This window comes from Aulonocara sp. 'chitande type north' Nkhata Bay, linkage group LG3 (assembly GCF_057382095.1).
Source record: "Aulonocara sp. 'chitande type north' Nkhata Bay isolate Kocher_YH1m ecotype deep benthic linkage group LG3, A_spYH_male_GT1.1, whole genome shotgun sequence".
Lineage (NCBI taxonomy): Eukaryota > Metazoa > Chordata > Actinopteri > Cichliformes > Cichlidae > Aulonocara > Aulonocara sp. 'chitande type north' Nkhata Bay.
In genome coordinates, this window is record NC_141346.1 from 45,230,212 (window position 1) to 45,256,112 (window position 25,901).

At 40.7% G+C, this 25,901-nt stretch overlaps 1 protein-coding gene across 14 annotated transcripts in view; it reads right to left on the reverse strand.

Moving 5' to 3' along the window:
- Positions 1-1,349: 1,349 nt before the first annotated feature.
- Positions 1,350-25,901, reverse strand: part of LOC147335858 (adhesion G protein-coupled receptor L3) — a 264,385-nt gene continuing 239,833 nt past the window's right edge. For 3 of the 14 annotated variants that reach the window (XM_086283022.1, XM_086283038.1, XM_086283013.1), the window contains 8 exons: positions 22,346-22,387; positions 20,559-20,585; positions 16,690-16,858; positions 16,400-16,525; positions 12,745-12,841; positions 7,577-7,702; positions 5,471-5,488; positions 1,350-4,218 (listed from right to left, as the gene is read on the reverse strand). In XM_086283022.1, coding sequence (XP_086139148.1) covers positions 3,263-4,218; positions 5,471-5,488; positions 7,577-7,702; positions 12,745-12,841; positions 16,400-16,525; positions 16,690-16,858; positions 20,559-20,585; positions 22,346-22,387 — 1,561 coding nt within the window. In that variant the 3' untranslated portion in view covers positions 1,350-3,262. Of the gene's footprint in view, positions 4,219-5,436; positions 5,489-7,576; positions 7,703-12,744; positions 12,842-16,399; positions 16,526-16,689; positions 16,859-20,558; positions 20,586-22,345; positions 22,388-25,901 lie in introns of all 14 variants that reach the window. The other 11 variants (XM_086283121.1, XM_086283047.1, XM_086283088.1 and 8 more) reach the window with 10 other exon arrangements.

Here is a 25,901-nt window from a genome sequence, read left to right on the forward strand (position 1 = left end):
GATCGTCAGGGATTTTTCCCACACAACCTTCTTTAGAGTACAGAGAAAAGTCCGAAAAAGAGAAAACATCCAGTGAAAAAAAAATGTTGATCCCAGTGAACAGAGGAGACTGGCAAGACTGCTTGTAGCGGAGAGAAAGACAACAGTAACTCAAGTAACCACATGTTAGAACCAAGGTATGCAGAGGAGCATTTCTGAAAGCACAAAAACATCGAACCCTGAAGCAGATTAGCTACAGCTGCAGAAGACCGCACTGTCTGCCTCTCCTATCAGTTAAGACGAGGAAAAAGAGGCTACAATTCACACAAGCTCACCAAAATTAACGATGCCTGGTCTGAAGAGTCCCAGAGTCAGAATTTGGTGTAAACAGCATGAAAGCACGGACCCATCCTGCTACGTATCAGCGTTTCAGGTTGTTGGTGGTGTAACGGTGTGGGGGATATTTTCTCTGCACTTTGGGCTCCAAAGTATCAGCTGAGATTTATTTAAATGCCACAGCCTACCTGACTGTTGCCATGTCCATGCCTTTATGAACAAAGTGTACCTATAGCTGCTTGGTGGCTGCTTCCAGCAGGATAACACACCATGTCAAATAATCTTAAACTGGTTTCATGATCAGAACAATGAGTTCCCTGTACTCCAATGGAATAGAGCATCTTTGGGATGTGTTGAAATGAAAGACTGGTGTGATGGATGTTCGGCAAACATATCTGTACCAACTGTGTGATGCTATTGTGTCAATATGGGCAAAAAACTCTGAGAAAGGTTTCTAGCAGCTTGCTGAATCTGTGGCATGAAGAATTAAGGCAGCACTGAAGGCAAAAAGAGGGTTTGAATCGATAAAAGCAAGGTGTACCTATCAAAGTGAGTGCATGAGTCATCAACGCACATGTAAGCATCCTGCCATTACCTAATGTCCTACTGCCTCAGTATAAATGCTCAGCCTTAATTGTGCTTTGTCTTTGTGCTCTATGTGTGATCTCACAGATGTCACTCTGCTCTATGATCTCATAATAATGCCACAAGTTCAGGTAAGAGTTGCTTAACCTTTAAAATCAAATATAAAACAAGCTAAGGTTGACTAGACGGTCATTAAGGGTTTTTTGCCTTTTTGTTTCTTTTTTAATACAAAAAAGCTCTTAGTAAAGTCCAACCAACAAATCCTGTCCAATAAGTGTATAAACATCGACTGCCTTCAGTTGCTACTGTTACTCAGAGGTAAGGCTGCTCACTTGTTTTCAAGCGGTCTGCGGTCCACTTTACTCTCACAACTCCAGCGCAGCTTATCAATATCACATCAAGCACACCGTATCTGTAAAGAATCCATTGGTTACAACAGCAATGATATTGAAATATTTATTACAGCTTATGAAACCACTGCTTCTATTATAAAGCAGACCAGAGCATACAGAGCACATCCACTGTTGCCGGGGCCAAAACTGACTTGGCACTAAAATGGACAGAGGGCTAATGACGAATACGAACTCAGAAGTAAGAAAAGACTCGATCGTTCCGTTATTTGGAGGTCTTCGGCTGTTATCCATACAAAAGTGTCCCGGGACTCAGACAAAACACCAGCACTTTTGTCATAGCTACATGATAAATCTTAATCAGTAATTTATTTGTTGGCAAACAAGTTTCACTGTTACAACAAATATTAGTTATGAGGTCATTCAACTCGGAAACCAATACAAAAAAAAAGAATAAATAAGAAGCCATAATTATAGCCAATAAGAAAAACTTATTTTTGCTGCTAAACTTGCTCCCATCCTTTATTACTGTTTATTTAACAAATAAATAAATAGATTTTCTCCTTGAGGAAGAAAAAGAAAAACACTTCCAGTTTTTCTCACTTCAAAAGCTCTTTCTTTAATAAGTAAAACAGCCATCTTTCTTTGTTTTTTTTGCACAAGTGTCTAGTGCTCATCAAGGTTCAATTTGTTCTCTTTCTGAGAAGCACAAGCGTTTTCTGAATGCCAATATAGATGCAGGATGCACTATAAACTTTCTGAGGGACACCTCGTGATTAAATTGGACTGATTCTGTCTCCTTGACAATCTGTGAATCAGAGCTCTGCTATCTACACAGTAAAAAAAAAAAAGAAAACGAAAGAGAAAACGAACCAGGCGGAAATAATAATAATAAAAAAAAAACAGACCTGAAAAAGAAAGGTGAATACGGTTCACGAAAATGCGGCACGATAAGTGTGTTCTTGTGGTATTTTTTGTGTAATTTTGCTCCTATTTCGATGGTCATTTCTCAGAAAGTGATAAAAGAGAAAGAAAAAAAACAGACTGGCACCAAAAGCCCAGAAGGGCCAGCACAAGAGAACAAAATTGCTCCTAATCACTACATTTACAGAGACAAAAGGGTTCGCTTGGAACGGGAAAAAAAGCATACTATTATGTGCAATGCTAGTTATCTGTACAGTTACATAGAAATATCTCGCAATTCTCTTATTAGTTTTTTTCTCCCTCTTTTAACAACTGGAATTACAGTAAAATCAAAGAAAGAAACAAAAACAAACAACAACAAAAAAAAGAACAGTTATGCTTAAAAGCATACAATCAATAATTCCTTTATGGTAACTGTCCAAAATGTGTGTGTGCGTATATGTGTGGTTTTTGTCTTTTTTTTTTCATTGAAGGGACACTTCAGCAAACAAAATGTGCTGCAACTCACCAAAGAGGAAAAAAATCTCTCAAAAAGTCAATATAGATACAGAAGTATAATAAAATAGTCTTTTTTTTCTTTTTTTTTTTGTTTCGTTTTAATTCTGGTGAAGTCTTCAGTTTCAAACTTTAGGGGTATGCAGTTCCTGTAGACTGTCAACACTATATCTCTGAGACCTAAAAATCCTGTGTGAGTAATTGTCTCTTTTCACAACGAGACAAAACACGGCAAACCACACAGGGTTTGGGAGGGGACGGGGTGGATGTGGTGTTGTGGGGTGTTCGGTGTGTGGGTTGGGGGCGACGAGTGGAGGAGAGGGGGCACAACATCAACCTTCTGCAGTGTCTAACTAAATAGAGTCACATATTAACTGCCGACGACGCCCCCCACCACCGCATTCGTAGCAATTATTATCCTGCTTATGGTCGGTAACAGCGAGGGTACAGTTCCTTCCTCCGCCTCAGTCTTCGGGACACAGAATAAAGAGAATAAAGGCTACCACTTCCAACGACTGATGGACCAAGGGCACACGGGGGAAGAGTAGAGGACTGCGAGAATACAATGGGCACGGGTGGGAGGGGGTTCGGGCCTATAGGCTGGTGACTAGGTGCGAGGGCTCCTGCTGGGCCTCTTCTGGAGATAGATCCTCTCTGTTGGGGGGAACAATGAAGCCATCACTACTGCCCCGCCCTAGCTGGTAGTAGGAATGCAGCTGATGGAGGTGGTTACGTGAGCCCAAGTTGGGCATGCTTTTGTAGTAAACGTCGTCCGAGCTGGCCTCCGGGCTCTTGGCGTCGCCGCCATCCTTGGAGCCATCTGCCGATTCTCCGGACACGTTGGGCAGGCCGGGCAGCATGGGCATGCTGGTGTAGAGGGAGTCTCTCTGGTGGCTGTGGCTGGGCGACGAGCCTTCGTCCTCAGTGTGCTCGTTGGTGAGTAAAGGGAAGAAGCTTTCGCTGTTCTCCTGGGGGATCCTCCTTCGAGACGAGGAGGAAGCGCTGGCGGACGAGAAGGGGTGGTGCGGCAGCGGCAGGGGTGGGGGTGGGGGTGCCGACTGGTGGAGGTGATTGTGAAGGTTGTCCACCGCCTGCAGGGATGGGGGCGGCCTCTGCGGCAACAGCGGGGCGTTCGACTCCTCGCGTATCAACTCCAAACCGAGGCCTTCGTCGTGGTGGGGGACAAAGGTGGAATGGTCATCAAGGCCCAGCGCGACATTCATGCCCATCCCTACGCCCAAGCCCATCCCGTAGCCGCCGTCCTTGCCGCCATTGCTAACATTATTGACCAGCTTATTCATGAGGTTCCGATTCTGCTCGCTTGAGCGCTCGTGGGAATTGTTGAGGTAGGAGGGGATGTAATTGGAGGTGAGCTCTTTTAGGATCTTCTTTTCCAGGGTCGTCTCCTTGTGGTTATAGCCCCGATCAATGATCTGGACGCAGTCACTCATGTACTCAGCGCTGGCAATGCTATAACTGTTGCCATGGTTACCATTCAGTGGTAGAGTATCCATGACACTTGTATCCCGGGCATTGTTCAGGATTCCCTCTGGAATGACAAAGATGAGTAGGGATATAGCAGCTGAATGAGAACAGTGAACTCTTGTGAGACATAAATGCTGTTTTTATCAGCAGCCATCAAATCACCAACCCTCCCAGTTCTATGAAATGCACTCGGACGTAAAGGCCTGGATTAGCATTTTTAATTAAAGCACACAGTTTACAGTAAAATCCTATGAGCTCACACTTACCTTCTTTTAAAAATTGTATTCAATACCAAGACTTACTTCATTTTCATGGAAATCAACAATTAAATGATGGCAGTGATGAAGACATTGATACATGTGCGATACCAGACAGCACCAAACTTCGAGCACGGCACAAAAGCACAAAACGCGTGCAGGCAGAGACAACGGACACATCGAAGCCATGCAATTAACTCTTAAAAGTGAAACACAAACCGGAACACCAGTTGTAGAATTTGGATCCCAACCATATTGTCCCATGTGAGCATTTAGAAACAACATTGTAAAAATGCATAGGCGGGGTGGGTATATATTGATATGTTTTATCAATGTGAACACAACTGATACTTCAAAGTAAAGCCACACTGGAAGGAAGGAGGCTTTCTGCTCTTTCTATTGCATGGACATGAAGCTTTCATAGCTTTATCAGTTAGCCAAGTCCATGCTATCAACATCAAAGCATATATTTGAAGATAATTCAAACTACCTCAGACAAGGCCATCCAGCTCGTTAAAGTGTCAAGCTCGCAGTCTGACCTCTTGAAAATTTGACAAGATGCACGTCTCAGACTTCTAAGAAGGAAATTAGCCTCGTAAAAAAATCTAAATATATATCTATGTACGTTTTTGGTATAATCAAATAAAAGGTGCACGAACGAAGGCACGGCGTTCTATTAAAGATCACAGATCAATTTATATCGACGTGCCTTTTCAAGCGTTGAGGTGACTCTTAATGTTAGCTGTAACTGGCTTCACTTATTCAGGCTGTGATATCAAATAGGCCTAGGACATGTGAGTGGAAGAAGTCTCTCTCTTGTCTTTTTTGAAACTACACCAAGTAGTGTAAATGTCTGTAAGCAGTGGAACTCGGGATGCGATTCAAACCAATTTAACTGGCATTCTTGTCAAGGTGAGGGGCCTTTGTCACAAAGAGAATTGTATTGCTTCCAAAGGGAATGACATTGTTTTCATTACCCCTTTGTCAGCATCGAGTGAAAAGAAAGCAAAGCCAAAGTCAATTACATTTGATAAGCAATGTTTAGTTTGACTCCCATACTTGTCTCTCTGTAGGGCTCTTTTAGGGACAGCATGAGGGAAAGGAAAGAAGAAAAGAAAACACAGTAAGCATAACAGTGACAGGTAGAAAGAGGAAAACGCACATATAGTATGCTGATGACTCATCAAGAAAATGTTTCTGCAATGCAATAGATTGTTTTAACCCTCATGCAAATTCTGTGCACCCACACAAAGAACCTGAACATATCTCATAACAGACAAATATATATATATATATATATATATATATATATATAGCAAGAGAGAGAGAGAGAAAGAGAAAAAAAGATGGAATCCTTGGGTAAAACACAGATACGGTACTTTAGTGTCAAATAGACAGATAAATCTTTTGATGCATTAGCAGTCTTACTCTTCCTCATCTATGGCAGTGTAAGTGAGTCATAGCCCTCCATCACAACCTCCAATGTAAGCACTTTGTATTTCATACATAAATTATCAGCTGATCAAAGCTCTCTGAGGTTCTTTGTTGTTGTTGTTGTTTTTTAACTTGAGTTTTCCCAGTTTTACAGACTCGCAAAGTTACAGCAAACACATATTGAGTTGCTGAGAGCTGGAATAGCTCTGCAGAGAGAAAATAAAATAGCATTTCGATAGTCATACTGACCCACGATAGCTTGCCGGTTTCTAATACCCAGCTCTAATACTTGGAATGCTTTAATATCTGCGATACTGAAAATGTTTTTTGTTTTTTTGTTTTTAAATCACAATAAGTAGACTGAATCTATGTTGAGTTGAAAATCTACATTTGAACATATGAATGAGTAATTATGACAGTTACCAAGTTTGAAATGAAGTGCTAAATAGCTATTTCTACGGTGGCCCTGAGAGGCCAAATGGACTGCAACTTAAGAAAACACCAGCAATAAGAAAAACACTGCAAAAGCACACAAAACACAACAGAAATAGAAAAAATGGAAATAGGAAAAAACAGATTTCCAAAATCACAAGAGAAGTGTTTCTGGGGAGACAATAACCCGACGGACCAGTTGCAGGAACCAAAACATGCTAGGTGTGTTTTATTCTCATGATTCATGTAATGCTGATGGCTGATTTTTAGGCTAATAGTTAGGCTAACACACTTACCTCTCATCTTTTCTTTCCTCATAAAACCGATAGATCCTCCACTTCTTTTAAGTGTCACCCAGCGCAATACTTAGCATATTTTGGTTCCTGCAGCTGGTCCGTTGGGTTTTTGTCTCCCCAGAAACACTTCCCTTGTGCTTTTGGAAATCTGTTTTTTCCTATTTCTGCTTTTCCTATTTCCATTGTGTTTTGTGTGCTTTTACAGCGTTTTTCTTATTGCTGGTGTTTTCCTAGGTTGCAGTCCATTTGGCCTTTCAGGGCCACCGTAAATTACAGCTAAAGAAACAAATGAACTGTAACCTCTGAATTTTTCCTTCAAACTGCTCTGTTATGTAGCACCGGCGATTTGCATTTTTAAATTCTTGCTTGCCTCAGCGACATTTATCACAAAACAACAGTGTCTGAGAATCTAACAGCGGTGTTCACGAGAATGCAATGCTAAAAGCTAAAACAAAAAAACAAAACAAGAAAACATTGAGACAAAGCACACACGAGCTTCACTGACAACACAGGAGCACATTTAAAATAAATGACTGGTGTTGTATCTGGCTCCCTATAGGCGCCTACTCTTGATTTCAGAGGATTTCCTCATTTTTACACTGTGTGTTTGGCCAAACAGCCACGAGTGAGTGCAACTTATGTAATCGAATAGCACGGCTCTGAACACAAGCCAAGATGCAACACCACTGAAAAATCCCACAGCAAAACAAACCTGTAGGATTTTTATGATAAAGCTATAGCTTGTTCAAAGCTAACACAAAGACAGCAAGGGCAGTGTTGTTGTTTTTTTTTGTTTCTAAATTAAAGCCCTGTTAAAACTCTCAAGGCGACTGCTGGGATTTCAGCTTAGTGCATTACTTTTAATAGTCCAATCATAAAGTTGCTTTTTGTTTTGGGATGGGAACAAAGATGTGCCCCCTAGAGTACCTCCAGGCTCAGACATGAAAAAAAAAAAAAACACTGCCCTAGCCACAATGTTAAAGAATGAAAGAAGCTTGCACACCTTGTGTGTTGTACATGCCCAGAGGGTTGTTATAGACTGCCGATTCCCCAAGCAATGTATTATAGGGATTGTTAGTGCCATGAGGACGTAGGAGTGCATTAGGTATAAGATGGTTAGCCATAGCCCCTGGAGCAGCCAGAGAAAGACAGAGTGAGACAGGAAAAAAGGAGACAGGAAAAAGGTAGGTGGGTAGATAAATTGAGATATAGACAGAAACAGAGAGAACATACATATCAGTTGGGCAGATGCAGCTGAGCAGTGACAGCCATTAACATCCAAATGATCATATGGTCATTAATGTGAGGGAGGTTTTGCTACATGAAAGTGGCAGAACTGACGAGGCTAATGGAAAGTGTATTAATTGTACCGTTAATGTCGGCCATTAGCTTTAAGCCCTTTTTCGTGCTCCACATTCAGGCAGTATACAGGTAAACTTTCCAAAGGAGAACCGACATGGCCAACAGCACAGGTATTGGTACGTCTCTGGACTCAAACAGGACAACACAGAGGGCACGCACCTGTCTGAGGGTGTTTTAGGAAACTGCATTACTAATTACTTTTTTTACCCCCAATATTAATGTTAGGAATGTCATAGGTGTGTCTCAACTCCTAGGCCAGGTCCTTCAGAGGCCACATTTGAAGGCCAATTACGTCAGAGCTAGGAGACGAAGGCTGTCCCAATTCGAAGGCTGCTCCAAATGCGGCCAACAAATACGTCTTTCGTTTTCCTGGATTTGAAGGATGAGTCGGGTGTATCCTTCATGGCCCAACCTATCCCAGAATTAATAGTGCGGCCCAGCCAATTCCAGTTTCCAACAATGGCGGCAGCTACTTAGTTTTATTACTCTTTCTTGGTCACAAAATGAATTTTTAAGATATTTTCAGGCGAGAATGTAGCTGTGTAAACTTCAAATATCTGCTCGATTAATCAAGAGATCACACAGGCCACGCAGACCGCGAAGGCCAGGTCCTCTGAAGGATGCGGCCTAGGGGACACAGCTAAAGCTGCATATTTCTTTTAAAAGCAGGGGTGTATTGCTTCTCAGACTGGAGCTGAATATGCAGTACAGCTGTCCACATTCTTCTCTCGCTGTCCCATCCGCCAATTTCACGATGGCCCTCGAGCCGACTCCACTGAGAGTCTTTTTACTGCTTGAGCTCACATTACATTACTACTAGAAGTATGATATAAGGTTGAAGAGAAAGATGTATAAGTGCAGAAGCCTGGGAAGTAAACACAGTCCCAGGAAGAGGTTTTATCTGACAGCCATGGAGTAAAAAAGGAAGGATTGCTTCATCCCTGTAACTGAGCTGCTAGCTAAAAGCTACTGGTATGTTAGCCTAGCTTAGCTGAGCTACTAGCTACTTGCATGTTAGCAAAGCTCTGTTTTTGCTTTAGTTTTTTTGTTTGTTTGTAGGCTGATAACAGATTTGGTAACGTGTGTTCATGATATGCTAATTAGCCATGTTCTCGTGATACTTAAGCTAATTAGCATTGTTGAACTATAAAGGAGCATCCAGACAGGGAGTGATTCACTCATCCCGCATTGCTTTCAAGTTGAGCATTGGTCGCTGGCGGACATTCCAGACTGGGTGACATTCCAATACAGGGGTGGGCAATTAGTTTTCCCAATTTGAGAGACTGGGACTGTTGTGGATGCACCAATAAGCTGAAACAATCTGCTCGATATTAATTTTAACTTTATAAGCTTATCGGTGGGCCCTCCACAACAGTCCCAGTGTCTCACATGAACAAATAGGTTCATGGCACAGGTCCCCCACCACCTTTGGGATTGGCTGCTCTAACATGTACTACCCAACCCTATGTCACTCACCAAGAGCAGGTAGCAGCTTCAATTGGCAGTAAGCGTTATATACATGAACTTTTATCAACTCATCACAAGCAAAGCAAAGCATCAGATCCACAATTCAGTTCAACAATGCAAGAACTCTGCTCCGTTTAAAGTGAATGAAATGCACGACCAAGGATGCCTGAAACGCTTACGTGTGTTTACATTTTTAAAGACCCTTCAGGTAAATATTGAACTGGAAAATAATGATCCAAACATCATCGAGCCTTTAAAAAAAAATAATAAAAAGAATTCTCTCCCTTTTTCACACGCTTAAAAACACAACAAAAAATAAGCCTGGGTATAAACGGAACCATGGATTTGGGAAATTGTTACAACGCTAGTTAAAAATAAGATCTATTCACAGCTTTGTTGTTGTTGTCCTGCCTGTGTGGAAGTTCGGCCTGAGTTTAGCTACTTTAGCGCCTCAGCTCTGCTGTTGTGCTCAATTGCGGGAAGTTTACACTCTCTGACATAGCATTGGAAATGAAGTTAACTGCTGCTGAAAAGAAATGATAGGCCTGCTTTTGTCTACCTTAAAAAAAAAAGAATTTCAAGAGGCAGAGCCCTGACTATTAGCGCTGTAAATTGCATGCTGTGTGAAAATGGGAAGCTTGACAGGTGCAGCAGTACGAAGGAAGCCTACCAACAGCCGGGGCCTGCACCATTATTATTACTTCTGGCATTGCCAATCTTATGAGATGAAGTGGTCTAATATTTCCTTTTCTCCAAAGAGCAAAGTTCAATACTTGCTCATTCTCTTTGCGCAGTTGCCGAAATAACCTTTGAATGAAGCGATATGTCCTCTCTATAGTGAAGACGGTCATTACTTTGCATCAGCCTCGCCTCTTCCACGGAAACAGAACAGAGGCTCATTTTCTATTTATGCAGCGCTTGTCTTCAGATTCTTGCTGCCAGGATCTGGCCCAAATGACTCATCAGTTTCCCATCCACATACTACCGCACCAAAGCAACCTTCACAGTCTGAGCCCGGTGATTAGCTGCAGATTTGAAGGCTGCAATCTCAAACACGAATGCTGCAGATTCAGTAATGTTTGTTTTTCTTACAGTAGCTGATGGTTAAAAAAAAAAAATCCAAGTGTCTGAATACATTATGCGGGATATCAAGTATGCTGAAAATACTTCTCAGGCGCATTCATTTCCTGTTTACAAGTCGTTGATTTTCTTTTTTTCCTTCTCTCTCCACGTCAACGTATGAGGCTATTATTTTTAAAGGAGCCGAATTTAAGACTTGTGAGGGCGTTACATGCGCGCGCCTCCTGTATGCACTGTGCCAGAGCGGGTAAACATCTTTTATCTGAGGTGCGAGTACACCGTAATTAGATCCTCCGGCAGAGTGTACTGTTCTTTTTCCAACGCTCTGAATCTGTCACACCACTGGGGAAAGGTTTTTATAGTACCCCGTGACTCTCCCCTTCCTCTTAAAAGTTAGACTTCTTTTTTTTTTTATGGCGTTCTAATTGCACTTGTACTTTTTATGTCTAAAGACTATGCTTAATGAAATTTAAAAGCACTATAGTGCCGCTGCGTTGGTCTCATCTTTCAGCATTATTCCTACTTTTTTGAGTATTAATTAGCCACGTTATCATTTTGCCTGGGAATCTGGATGTTTAGATTTTTAAAACAAGAAAAAAACCTGTAATTTGATGTTGCTGTTGCTGCTTGCCCTAATTACAGAGTATTCCATAAACACCAGCCCCCCTCTTGAATTCTCCCAATGACAGATCCCCCACTGACTGTGCCTGTGTTTGAATTGGACAATTTGCCCCCCCCAAAAAAAAGAAAGAATCACACTGATTGTGCAGAAATAATCTTGAATGCTGGGATAAATTGAACATGCAAAGCTATCAAGATGATTGCATGACTCCGCTCTCGAGATGATCACAGTCAGAGCGTCAGCTGCAGGCTCACTCTCTCACACACAAGGAGTTTCGGGGGGGAAGAAGAATTCAGAGCACAAAACAGCTAGGAATATTCGCTCCTCAACATATAATTCCTTAATAACAACACGGGAGCAGCCTCGGAGAAATGCAAATTCTATTTGCATCTGTTTCTTATAACACGTGGGATGGAAGAACACACTTCCCAGCATGCTCTTTAGCTCATGTGAGTGTTTTCTCAATCAGATCGAGCCTTGTGAGAAGGCCGGGGGGATTGAAATGAACGTATAATTTTTACCTCTTTTTATTTTAACATATATTTACAGGAGATCCATGCAGGCTTTTCTTTCAGTCCTGCCCCGTTTCAGCCTCCCCACTATTGATAAAAGCTGCGTCTGTTGACGGTGCTAAGCCGAGCACCTAATTATTGAGATCATGACACTTCCTCCCCGTGTCGAACATTAATCCATCATTGTAAGTGTGCATTAGCGTCTATGCGAGCAGACGCCCAGAGCGAATTTAGAGAGTGAGCGGTGTGGCACTCGCGTCAAGAGATGTCGGGGAGGGATGCCAGCGAGCGCAGCATTTTCTCCCATTAACCTGAGAGACTCCAAAGTTTACTCTGTCTGTCAATGAATTATATGGAAACTCTTTAGTCACATATATATGAGAGAAGCTCCCAGCCAATTGATTTTTAGGTTTTTCAGTAAGCACTTTTCCTGGTTTCTCACTCAAGGCTTTTACAGGCAGAATGGGCGGGGTGTTCAATATATCCTTTATTGCACACTCATCAAATGAATTAAATGTGATGAAATGCATGATTTACCTAGAACCTGCTATTCTCTCTACCACCTAATCTATTTAGTGTTACTTTTCCTAACAAAACGATAGAAAACGGTTGGTTTGTACTTCAAAATAAGACATAATAAACAATTTTCTGCAGCGGTGAAGCATTTATCCTTTCAATCTGTCACTTCAACAGGTAAGAATTTGCAGCTCTATTGGCAGGAGTTTTCATTTTCGTGATTTCTTACATTGTAAACCTTGCTGTGGTATTTGGTAATAATTAACAGCCAAGTAGGGTGGGGGAGATGCATATTTCACTTGGCGTTTTTAATTATTTCGCAGTATGTGAGGAAAATTGCTGTGAAATGAGTGATTTGCCTTGACTTTTTACAGCTGGATTGAGGTTTGCAGCTGAAAGCTTTAAAGAGGCTTTTAATTCTGCAAAGCCCTCGTGTCATTATTAAGAGGAATGCAAGTCCAAACGCAATTTGAGAAAAATAGCGTTGCTTTTGTGAGAGAGAGAGAGAGAGAGAAAAAAAATAAAAAAGTTTCTCAGTCACAGTCATAAATTCTGAGGTGAAGGCTGGTGTATTGAATCACTCAAGAAAAGATGTGCTGCGGAAACAAATACCTCTGTTGAGCGATGCAGAGCTGTTGATGTCCCCGGTCATAAAAGAGGACTCGGACTGTTTTCTGACCGTGTCGTTCCACATTCGACGGATGCGGCTCTGCGGAGAAAAATAACATTTCACCTTATAAAAATATTCACTCTGGGGGAAAAAAATAGAAGTCTGCACATGGAGGACGAGTGAAAAGTCTCAGGCTTTCAGCATATTTCCTCAAGCGTGCACTCATATTCTTCACAGCTCAATAACGGCTGAGATATGAAGAAAAAGAGATGCTATCGGCTTTCGAATCTAGTATTTAACCCTGAAACATGTCAGCTGTAGGGATAAGTAACCTCCAATTAAAAATGAGCATTAGCACTATGATAGGTTAAATCAATAATAAAGTCATCAGTCAAGCTCTCTTGAGTCTGTATCTTGGGTTGGAAAGGGCTCAATCCAACAGAGTTCATCCTGGTTAATTATCACAGTCCCGTGGGCTATTGCACAAGCTAAGGGAGTGCATCTAACCATAGAAAAGAGTCCTTTCTATCCTGTGTGCAGAACATTTGAGAGTTTTCTGATTAAAGTATAAAAAAAATTGTTGTTTTTAAAAATATACATTTGTGATGGTATACTTAACCAGGCCGAAACAAGGCTTGGTTGTCAAATGTAGGGAAAAAAGGGATAAAGGCTGTTTGGTAACCCGTGGCAACATATGAAAAAAATATGCATTCCTCAATCAGTTGGCAGCTGGTTGCAGCAGGTGAAATTGGCCACAAAGAGATGTTTGGTGCTACACGAAAAAACCTCCTTGCGATTGCTCTGGCAGATTGCTACAGTTACCTGTAGTTGGCGTCTTTTATGGAAATCGCCAACTTGTGTACAGACACTTGCCAACCGCTCACTGAGCAACCTTTAAAATAAAAGGTCCACCTTCTGATCCGTGTTGGTTGCAGCACTGAGGGACGGCCTTTACTTTGAAGGTGAGCAATTTCCACTCTGTCTGTGTCCTCTGTGCAAATTATAGGTGACACTGGCAATCTAGTAGCTACCAAAGAATGCACAAGAGCATGCTGAAGTTGCCAAACGGTCTCTAGGCCTGTGTTATTGGAGCCTTACTAAGGAGTTTTTCCACCACATGTGGCCAGAACAGCTTCAATGCACCTTGGTATTGATTATGTGCATGTGTGAAACTCTCCTGGGGACAATGAACACCCTTCTGCTTTAACATTGCTGGTGAAAAAAGTGGTCTAAATGACCCTGAAATTCCCAGACACGGGATTGATTGGTTTGAGATTTTTTTAACTGAAGGTTAAAAATTCAGTTAACATAGTTTTCATACTTATCAGACCAACGGATTTCAAGGGTCATGGGTTTTTCCTTTAATCTGTCACATCTGTATATAATACATTTTAAGCAAGACTCCAAGTTAGCCAGACTTCTCAGGAGGAAATTATCCTCCCAGTAATCCATTCATCGAGTTTAACAACATTACGCCTTTCATCTGTCTGCTTTTACTGCAGCCTTTACCCCATCACTGGTTCACCCCTTCACCAGTGCACCAATAACAAGTCAAGCCTCCATCTGCACTTCCCTTAGGGGACCTGTGACTGGATGTGAGTTACAGGGCCCTAACCCTATAAATCTAACTAATCGATGCGGCCGACTGCAAATTTTTAATTAAATGAATCTTGTTCATTTTGATGATTTACTACTACTACTAGACTTGTGTGTGGAACAGTTTCCAGTTAAAGCAGAGCTTATTATGGTCCACTTAAAAATAATTTGGGTACTAAATGCAATCTGACTAAAGTTTTAATTTGGTTTGATTATTCACTCAGTCCTTTAATTTTACCCATGGTGAATTCTTGATTTTCATAAGTGATGGAAAATATTTTTAAATACAGACTCATTGTGTAACCATAAATGGAAGGCTGGTTCAAATCCCTGAAATCCCTGAAAAAATAATGCAGTTCAAAGGTCTAAGACAGCGGTCCCCAACCCCCGGGCCCCGGACCGGTACTGAGTTGAGGCTCAGGTGTGAAATTTATGGTTTTCAGGGTTTTTATCTTTAACTCGGTTTTCCTGGGTCTTTCCCCGTGTTGTAGTTGTGTGTCTTATTTTGAAAGAAATGTTTACGCGTTAACATAGCGACCAGAGAGCATTAATGGGCAGAGAGGAGGATGTTACTCTCAGTGTTGTTGGCACATTTCAGGAGGACGCTGCTAATAAAGTTACAGAATCACACAGTGAATTCGCGTTTCTTATCATATTTACAAAATATCACAGTTTTTGTCTTGGTCGTATCCTTTTATTTTGTTGTATTTACACCTTAAAGGCTGATCCATGAAAATATTGTCTGACATTAAACCGGTCTGTGGCTCAAAATATGTTCGGGATCGCTTATCTAAGAGAAAACTATCCTCCTGTAATGGGAGCTAGAGCACAATAGAGCAACTGGTTCAAACCCCACATGAAGCATTTTTAGATTTAAACATATATACCTCCACACGCTCAAAATGTAGGTAGGAGGACTTAAAATAAAAGGGAAAGTTACTCAGCACGCTGGCTGTCTTTTTTCATATGCTAAATGCTTTCTTCCACCTTTTCTATATTTCTTCCTACTCCGGCTTTAACTAAAATTGGAGCAGCTGTCACTATACCTCACCTAATCTCTCGCTGAGCTTCCCCATCGCAGTGTGACATTTAAACCGAGGGCATGTTTTTATTTATAAAAGCTTAAAGCATTTTTCACATCATGAATTGGCGTCTGTTTCGAGCCGAGATGACACATCGCTCACATATTCAAACAGCAACATATACTGACACAGCTGATCTCATTATCATATTGCACACGACTCTGTCCCCAGACCTAAGGGACACAGATGGGTTGAAAATGACAGTGCCATTTCTTCTTCTTCTCCTTTTTTTTGGACGGACAAAAACTTGAACCATTCATAGCCGACGGGTTCGAATGTGCTCTGCTGATTACACATTCATTCCGAAGCCTCGGAGTTAGCAATAAACAACCACATCTTTCTGAGTGTTTCCATTCCTGTCTCGCTCATATAAAGTGACTGAGCATGAGGTTAGAGCCATCTTGTCAAACCACTGTGTATAATTAAACGCTTTGATCTGTGTGCGGAATCCAGCTTGTACCGTGGGTTGCCACTGCACGCTTGACTCTAAGGACTATTTATAATTGAACACTGGAAGAAATCGCACTCTTTGGGATATGGATACGATGTTCAGCTACGGCGTATCGCGCCAATTCATCCTATACTTCACGTCAACGTGGGTGGAATCCATTAACAATTTACTTTACAAGGAGACTTACCATCTATGCACCGAATTTACAAACCCTGGCATAGACAGTCAAATTTGAATTTGTAAGCATGAACAAATTCCCCATAAAGCTGAAGCCAGTACTTTCCTCAACGTCACTGTACCGATGCGCAGCCTAAATCCGCCCCAGTGAAAACGAATTGCAGACTTACTCTTTTGCTTGCCTACTTTCTTCAAATCTTACGTAATCCTGAGTATCACTCGGGATCAAATCATTTCCCGCCTCTAGCTGCAGCATGCACATACACTACAAAGAAATCATCTTGCTGTTCACCTTTTTTTCCAAAGAACATATCACGTGGTAAGTTACAGGAGTGAAAAATGCTATTTAACCTGCGATCCCGTCGAATAACGTCCCGGAGCACGTGAGGCGGTGCCCTTGCCAGAGCCAATGGAGCTGTCCACACTTTTGCCGCTGCAGCAGTGAGTACGCAGGCACTTCCCGTACTCCTTACGCACCTGTAAATTCAAAAGCACAGACAGGTTCGCACTAGCAGCTCACCGCTTTCCAAACTTGCTACACTCCAGCATGCTCGTTATGGAAATCAATTCCAATGTGCATGCAGTTAATTAATGTGAGACCGTGCTATTTTCTGGATACGGGAGAGAACGCAAATGCCGACCTTCTTCTGCAGCACACAGTGGAAGATGAAGATGAACATTCCCTGCAGGGAGTTGAAGATAGTGAAGAGGTAGGCCATCACCACTGTGCTCTCGTTGACGTACATGAGGCCGAAAGCCCAGGTTAGGCCCAGCAGACATAGCAAGGCGATGGCGCCGATCACCCAAGATCTGAAATGTAAGCAAATAGCCATTTGATGAATAATTAATAAAAGCTGTCATTTCAGGAGAAGGAACATAAACTGCACCAAAGATATTAGGTCATAAAGCAATAAGGTACAACTTTAACTGTAAGGTCTGGAAATGAAGAACCTGCTTAATCCACAATTATAAATACAGTTTGAAATGAACAGGGAAAGGAAACTGATGATAAATGAGAATGATTTTTTTTCCCTTTTAGTCTTTTTCTATTCTTTATTTTTACACTTGCACTCTTTCAAACAAAAAGAAAAGCCTTTGATCCTCCCACAAAAATTAAGTGCAGTCTATATGTGTGGGCGACCAGTAAATACAGTCCTCGTTTCCAGGAAAAGAAAATTCATTAGTATATTACATGTTGGATTCTAGTGCCTGAGCTGAGTGTCTTGTAAAATCTTACTCAAGCAGAAGGTTTATCTGAAACAAATGCCCTTGAGATTACAAAGTCTATTAAGAGTAAGGGCTCTATCTTTGTGCTGGTGCACTGCGCAGAGAAGTGGCAGTTTTTTTTCCCCTTCACCTGCACCCTTTTGTATTCTGGTGACCCCTCTGGCAAGATCTAGATAAGTGTTTAATCACATTAATACACGATTCTTGTCAGAATGTGCCGTCTACCCTTACATGTACAGTATCCATGTAGTGCGCTTTGTCAAAGCTTAACCTCCTAAGACCCAAACTCTTCCACGGCGTGCATTTTTAATTTCTCTTTGATATTTGGGCTGATTGGGGCCCGATGAATGTAAAAGCAAAGAATCACCAGATTTTTTTTTACCTTATTTTTGTTTTTATGAAAAATAAGAGCAACATATGAGGATATTAGTTTAAAATTTTGATAGAACAGTAGCAGTATAATGTCCTCATAAGTGGATATCAGGCCCTTGTAGAGCAGAATTGAGTATTTTGGTCTAAATAACCCAAAATGTGATGTCCACATACAGTGGGGCAAAAAAGTATTTAGTCAGCCACTGATTGTGCAAGTTCCCCCACTCAAAATGATGACAGAGGTCAGTAATTTGCACCAGAGGTACACTTCAACTGTGAGAGACAGAATGTGAAAAAAAAATCCATGAATTCACATGGTAGGATTTGTAAAGAATTTATTCGTAAATTAGGGTGGAAAATAAGTATTTGGTCACCTCAAACAAGGAAAATCTCTGGCTCTCACAGACCTGTAACGTCTTCTGTAAGAAGCTTTTCTGTCCCCCACTCGTTACCTGTATGAATGGCACCTGTTTGAACTCATCATCTGTATAAAAGACACCTGTCCACAGCCTCAAACAGTCAGACTCCAAACTCCGCCATGGCCAAGACCAAAGAGCTTTCGAAGGACACCAGGAAAAGTATTGTAGACCTGCACCAGACTGGGAAGAGTGAATCTACAATAGGCAAGCAGCTTGGTGTGAAAAAATCAACTGTGGGAGCAATCATCAGAAAATGGAAGACATACAAGACCACTGATAATCTCCCTCGATCTGGGGCTCCACGCAAGATCTCATCCCGTGGGGTCAAAATGATCATGAGAACGGTGAGCAAAGATCCCAGAACCACACGGGGGGACCTGGTGAATGACCTGCAGAGAGCTGGGACCAAAGTAACAAAGGTCACCATCAGTAACACACTACAACGGCAGGGAATCAAATCCCGCAGTGCCAGACGTGTTCCGCTGCTGAAGCCAGTGCATGTCCAGGCCCGTCTGAAGTTTGCCAGAGAGCACATGGATGATACAGCAGAGGATTGGGAGAATGTCATGTGGTCAGATGAAACCAAAGTAGAACTTTTTGGTATAAACTCAACTCGTCGTGTTTGGAGGAAGAAGAATACTGAGTTGCATCCCAAGAACACCATACCTACTGTGAAGCATGGGGGTGGAAACATCATGCTATGGGGCTGTTTTTCTGCCAAGGGGACAGGACGACTGATCCGTGTTAAGGACAGAACGAATGGGGCCATGTATCGTGAGATTTTGAGCCAAAACCTCCTTCCATCAGTGAGAACTTTGAAGATGAAACGAGGCTGGGTCTTCCAACATGACAATGATCCAAAACACACCGCCCGGGCAACAAAGGAGTGGCTCCGTAAGAAGCATTTGAAAGTCCTGGAGTGGCCTAGCCAGTCTCCAGACCTCAACCCCATAGAAAATCTGTGGCGGGAGTTGAAAGTCCGTGTTGCTCGGCGACAGCCCCAAAACATCACTGCTCTCGAGAAGATCTGCATGGAGGAATGGGCCAAAATACCAGCTACTGTGTGTGCAAACCTGGTAAAGACCTATAGTAAACGTTTGACCTCTGTTATTGCCAACAAAGGTTATGTTACAAAGTATTGAGTTGTATTTTTGTTATTGACCAAATACTTATTTTCCACCCTGATTTACGAATAAATTCTTTACAAATCCTACCATGTGGATTCATGGATTTTTTTTTTCACATTCTGTCTCTCACAGTTGAAGTGTACCTCTGGTGCAAATTACTGACCTCTGTCATCATTTTAGGTGGGGGAACTTGCACAATCGGTGGCTGACTAAATACTTTTTTGCCCCACTGTATGTGGACGCCAGGTCCTAGGAGGTTAATTATGCACACCAGAAACATCATGTTGTGGCTACTAAAGACTGCACATACAGCACCAGACTGACTAAACCAACTCTTGTGCACATTAATTTTTGGTTTTATCAGGATTCATCATAGCTGGGCTGTTATAGTTACATTTCTTGGGAGTGTTATTGGTTTTATGCTTTTAATGTGATGAGCTAATGTGATGAGCTTTTCCTTAACAGCAACATTTAAATTCATGTTGATGTGATATTTCTTTGTCTTTAGCAATTATTAAGAATATTATTGATTGTATACATAAATAAGACTTTCATATTTTCTGAGCTGCGATTTGTGCAAACTGTAATTCCAGTCGCCAAGTCTGTTTTCTTGTTGCTATGTGCTCATCTGACCTGGTTTTGAGAAATTATATCATTTTGGTTCAAGAAATTTTATAAGAGTGAACTGATAATCTCTGCTGATCATCCTTGTGCTTATGTCATCTTGAGCTTTCCATTTGTTTTAGCCATTGAGTGCATGTAGCTATTTTATCTGTTTTAATTTAGCTAGCTTATGAAGCTAAGCTTTAGTTATTTTTAGCAATTCATTTTAAACATATATTCACTATTATTAAACTGCTTCAACCTTTTATTCAGCTTTTGCCATTACTTAAGCTTTATATTTCAACTTTTTATTGATTACTTTTAGCTACCAATCAGTTACTTTCAGAAAATTAGTTCTTCCATACAATCACTATTCTTAGCTAACTAGCCATTAGCCATTAATTTTGATGGTTACTTTTAGTTATCATTAAATTGTTTTATACAAAAATCTTATAGTAGAATTCCATCTTTCACTTTTAGTTTTTCAGCTGCTTAATAGTTACTTTCGTTTATCACTCACTTTTTTTAGCCACTTTTAGCTAGTTTTCAGGTTTAGGTTTTTGTCTCATCTGTAGGCTATGTATATCTAAGATCAGAGTACTTTGTGCACACTAATGTGGCCTTCAATGTGACTGAGTGCTCTACTATAAATCATGTTAATGATTCAGGGAGGCAGCCAGATGGATTTGGGTGCTGATTTGTGGTGGAGTAAATGAAAGATGGCATTATGAGAAAAAAAGGGCCATTCCAATTTTGTCTTACTTCATCTTAGGTTCATAATCCTGATAGCTGAGCCATATAATGAGAACAAAATAAATTAGAGAACAGACAGAAATGAATCAAATCACATATTAAAGCAATGCAGAGGTAAAATAAATAAACAAAGATGTGGCAATAAATCCAGTGTAAAAATTTAGAAATGAAGATGGAAACAACACAACGAGAAGGACGATGGCTTGCTTGCCTGTATGGGATTGATGCTAGCCTGCATTAATCCAATACATTTCCACATTTCCACATTTTGGAAGCGGATTTGTTAGTGATTTACAGATGTTAACAATAATTATCTCTTTTGCATAGGTATCTAGTTCCCTTCATAAATGCTGGCAGACCTTCACATTTAAGCGGTTATAAATGGGCCAGGTGCGCAGCGAAATAAATGATTTATGAATTCACCAGAGCAACCATTAAACATAATTTTCCCAGGGCTGTCTTAATGACCTGGTGGGAAAGGTACTTTATCAAGGCGATTGCCCCCAGATTGGACACAGAAACACAGGCAATGGACACACACAAAAAAAGAACAAAATGTTGTCCTCTAACTAGTGGGAGTTTTGTTGGAGGGATAGCGGATGATAGAGACAAAAGAGGTCATAAGAAATGCGTTGAGAGGACAGGATATGAAGAGGGTACGACTCATATCAGCACGGCACGGCTTATCTTCTTCTGGAGTTATCAGATAAAAATATGAGGGTGATTTTGAGGGCTGCATAGTAGGAGCCTCGAGGCAAAACTTCTGAGACTGCATTACAGTCGCTGAAAAGCATAACAGCTCACTTACAAATGAAGCGGGTGCATCTCAGCTTTTTTAGGCCCCATTCAGAACTGTAGCCTGAAATCTACTAATACAATATCACTTACTGATCTGCTCATATTCTCAGCATCATTAACTTCAAAATAGTTTATGTAAAGTATATTTGACAAAGCTAATTATGTCGTAAAGGAATAATTGTAATTAAATGCTTTAAATACATTTTAGGGTGTCAAATTTAGCATTTTAGCAACTTATGCACTTTAGCTCAATTGTGGTCGTCACAAAGCCCGTACAAAAGCCCGTATAAATATATAATACATATACTGAGTGCTGTAGTAGACAGCTTTCAGCACTTTCCCTCCAAAAAAAGGTTTTATTGTACTAATTGTTGCCAAAGGGGGGCAATTTTAAGCAGAGAACTATTTCAGTCTGTGACATCAAATTACCTATTTCCCTCCAAATGACTTAATTTGCAGAGGTGCCATTCATTGCAATGTCACAGATCATTTATGCATGAGATTGCAATTGGTCAATTCAATTTGTTTTAAATCTACATAAAGTCATTTCATAGGCTCTTTCTGGGAGAGGAAAAAGAAGTGCCGTGATCAGGCCAACAGGGGTGTTAATTATTTAACCAAAGGTATGCTCTAAATGCAAATCACCCCAAAAATGTTTAAGACATCAATAGCGCAAAGTTTTTGATGACGGCACAGACATTTTTTTTTAATCTTTTACATCACAGCATTAGCATATTTCATTTGAAGCTCCTTATCTGAATTGGGAGGACTCTATGCTAAGCTAAAAATGTTCAGTCCATCATCTTCTAAGAAAGCTCAATTCAAGAGTAAGTTTGGTATTCAAAGTTACATCGGTGCAAAAGTCACGCTGCAATCCATGAATCACGGGGCAGCAGCAGCCACTGTCTCCATTACGGGGTGAGGAGGGGGGAAAAAAACCACATCAAACACGATATCAATTCTATTCTACTCCTCTTCTGAGAAATGTTGCATCTTACCAGTGCCATTCTACAATAACACATCCATCATAATAACGGTAGCTAAAATGAAGAGGAGGGAGGAAAAAAATAGAAGATGAGAAACAGAAAGATGTTAAAGATAAACACGGCATAAGATAAAAAGGCAGGATGTGAGTGCTAATCAAAAAAAAGAAAAGCAAAGAGGGAGAAAGAGATACTCGGTGAAACAGAGATGAAACACTCATATTAAAACAAGGCAGTATGATGAAATCTGAACAAAAAACATGACATCAAGCCATAAAGAGGAACCAAATAGCAGGAAGATGAAACTAAAGAAGGCATAGCTCATTAAGCTAGGCTAAATTGACTTAATTAACCAATGCTATCATGATCATGTTTTCTAAAAGGGAACGGGGATACAATTTGAGGGGGGAATTAAATTTAAAACATCCTCGTATCCGTACAACATTAAAAAGTTTTTGCATCTCTGTGTGTGGAGTGAAGCTGTGGAACAGACTAAGTAAAGATATGAAGCAATGTCCAAGCATGGCGCAGTTTAAAAAGCGGTTTAAGGATATGGTTTTTACAGGGTACAGGGAAAAGGTAGAGATTTGATAGGGTGTTCTTGTCTAATATTTTCATGTGTGTGCGCATGCACGGGTTTGTTGGTATGGGTATATATGTATGTGTATGTGTGTGTATGTATGTGTGTATGTATGTATATATACATTATATATATATAAAATATATATAAAATTGTAGGTTGTGTATCCTTCAGGTGTTAATGGGGTTATTGAAAATGTGTATATGTGCGTATGTGTGTATATACGTAGGTATGGATAGATAGAAACATATATGTGTATATATTAAAAAAAAAAAAAAAAAATTACACATAACATATAATGTAATTACAAGGAGGTATTTCTGTAGTCTATTGATACTAGATAGTGGAAAAGGGGTGGGATTAAATAAGCTTATGCTTCTTCCTGCTCCTTTTTGAACATGGACGTTATTTGGAGTTGTGGTTGCTCGTTTTCCTTTTGTTTGCTTTGTTCATTTTTCTCTTTTAATTCTATTTTTTTTTTTTTATACTTTTTCAACATGTTCAAAATAAAGATTCAATCAATCAATCAATCATTAAAACCGGCTCACCTTGATAGATCATTAAAGGTAAAAAAGCATTGGATATATATATATATATGTATATAAAAGCCCACAGTAGCCTACACCTAATTCCAGTTTTCTGTGTGTGTTCATAGCGTTTTCTAATGGATGTTGGTGTAAAAACCTCATCAGATGAATGACGGCTGACAAAAAGCTGTACAGATCCATCTCTTTTTCTTTTTCTTTTTTTTTTCTTTTACAAACGGCCAACACTGCAGAGTGTTTTCGAGTCGGTAAGACTTGGGTTGAGGAGGTCAGTGGGTTGCTACATTTAGGAGAGCGCAGTGTTATAAATCACGTGACACTTAGGACCACAGCAATCAATATTTTTCATGCAGAACCAACTACACAATGTATCTGGCCTTTGGAAAAATGGCCGATGTACATAAGTGGTCACATAATATGCTGGCGTCTTACTGAGTAGTAAGTAGTTACCTACTGCAAACTTTAAGATGAACTAAATCACATTGAATCATTTGTTGTATTTACTTTTTAAAGCATTTTCGATCAGTGTTATAGTCAGCGATGTACTTGCTGGTAATCAGCAATCCATTTCCAGGCTGAGCAGGCTAGGCACAGGGTCTGTGTGGGCAGCAGGTGTCCTGCTTGTAGTTCTCCAAATATCTGAAACATGGCACATTTGTGCTTCATAGTAGATGTTCGAGATTGGCCGTGTGCCTCTCCTTACACATACTACGCATATGTCTTGGTGTGAACGTGCAGTAAATGTGCAGAATCTATTGTTTAAGCATGTCGGCTTCTCGAAGCAGATCTGCCTGTGAGCAGAACACATACTGTGAGCCTACTCCCAACACTCTTCATAAGATTGGGAGGACACAGAAAGAGGCCATATGTTACAACGTTTAAAAGTGAGCTGCCAACACAAATAACAAGAAAATCCTGAAACACTTGGAGAAATGAGGTGGCACTGATTGGCTTTCACCATGAAGGCGCTGCAGGAGGTGTCAAGTTTGGATTAAGTATAGAAACCTCGTTATAGCTTTGACAAAGGATTGCAGAATAAAGAGAAACGAACAAGGTTAGGCTTAGTTAGGTGAACATGCATTAGTCTGCAATTTTGCATTACTAGATGCACTATTAAACTTACCCTGTGACACCGCTCATTGGAAATAATTCCCCTAACTCTAACAGCACTGTGAAAATGATATATCAAACCTAACAACAATACTGTGCGAATGCACGAGGAATTATACGTACATAGAGTCAGTGCTACTGAATGTGTTAGAAATCCAGTTATGCTATAACAGCACAATTATTTGAGACTAATGGATTAATGGATAGTTTTATTTGTTCTTACGAGGAATCTAGGATGTTAGTGATATTCAGTGACTTGCGAAATAACAGTAATGCAAAGTGAGTGGGTCCATAGTTAACTTTTCCCAGTTTTGAGATGAGTAATTGAAGGAAGAATCCATTAAGGGTGGTAAACACAAATTCATTACCTGGTGAGAGGTTGCAAGACGGTGCCTGCTATTGCTAGGCGAAACTGGTAAAATGGTGCTGCACTGAAAACCTCTTTGTGATTGCTTTAGCTGCTAGCAGATATCCGTGGTCGCCTGTAGTTTGTATTGTAGATGGTTAATGGTCTGCAAACACTTACCAAATATGATACTATGTGGTTATAAAAAGTGGAAGGCAAGCTTTCTTCAAAAGTAAAAGTTGTGTCTCAGGCAACTGCAGCAATCTGCAAGTGACCAAACCAAAAGTCATAAGGAGGTTTTTGGTGCAACACGCTCTTTGTGGCTAATCTCAAACAGTGACAGCCAGCAACAACTCACCAAACCATCAGGGAATACACGCCGCTTCTGTAGCGTAAGCTAGTTGACTGGGATGTCCATTAACAAACACCTGTCAGCTACAAAGCAATGTGCTACAAGCAGATCACTTCCAACTTGGATGGGGCTTTACTCTTCACTCTTAACCAAGCTTAGTACTGATAGCTTAGCATAACTAAGTAGGGTACCTTGTTAACCTTAGCAGATATGTTAGCTAAACCACTGAAAATAGCAACTTCAATAAGTCCTCATAGCATGTAGCAGCTCATGTTTGACATTGCCTTTTAATGCAAAACACCAGAATAAGACTGCTGAGGTTAAACGTAGGAGGAACTGATGTAGGGTAACAGTCGGGAAACACAGCTTCAAATCTAGGCAAATAATTTACTTCGCAGAGTTCACAAAACTAGTCAAAGCTTATTATTGTCCAGGTTACATTTTTTGGCACCGCTAAGAAGCAGCATATAAAAACCACAGCTCTGAGAAATCCTGTAGTGAATTTGTGATATGAAAGCACATTGGCACACTAGGGACTGACGTGGCGGAACCAAAGGCTGCCGTATCGAGCCTGCTGAAGATTGTTTTCTTTTCTTTTCCTTTTTTCTTTTTTTAAATGTGTGTATCACTTGGTTGAG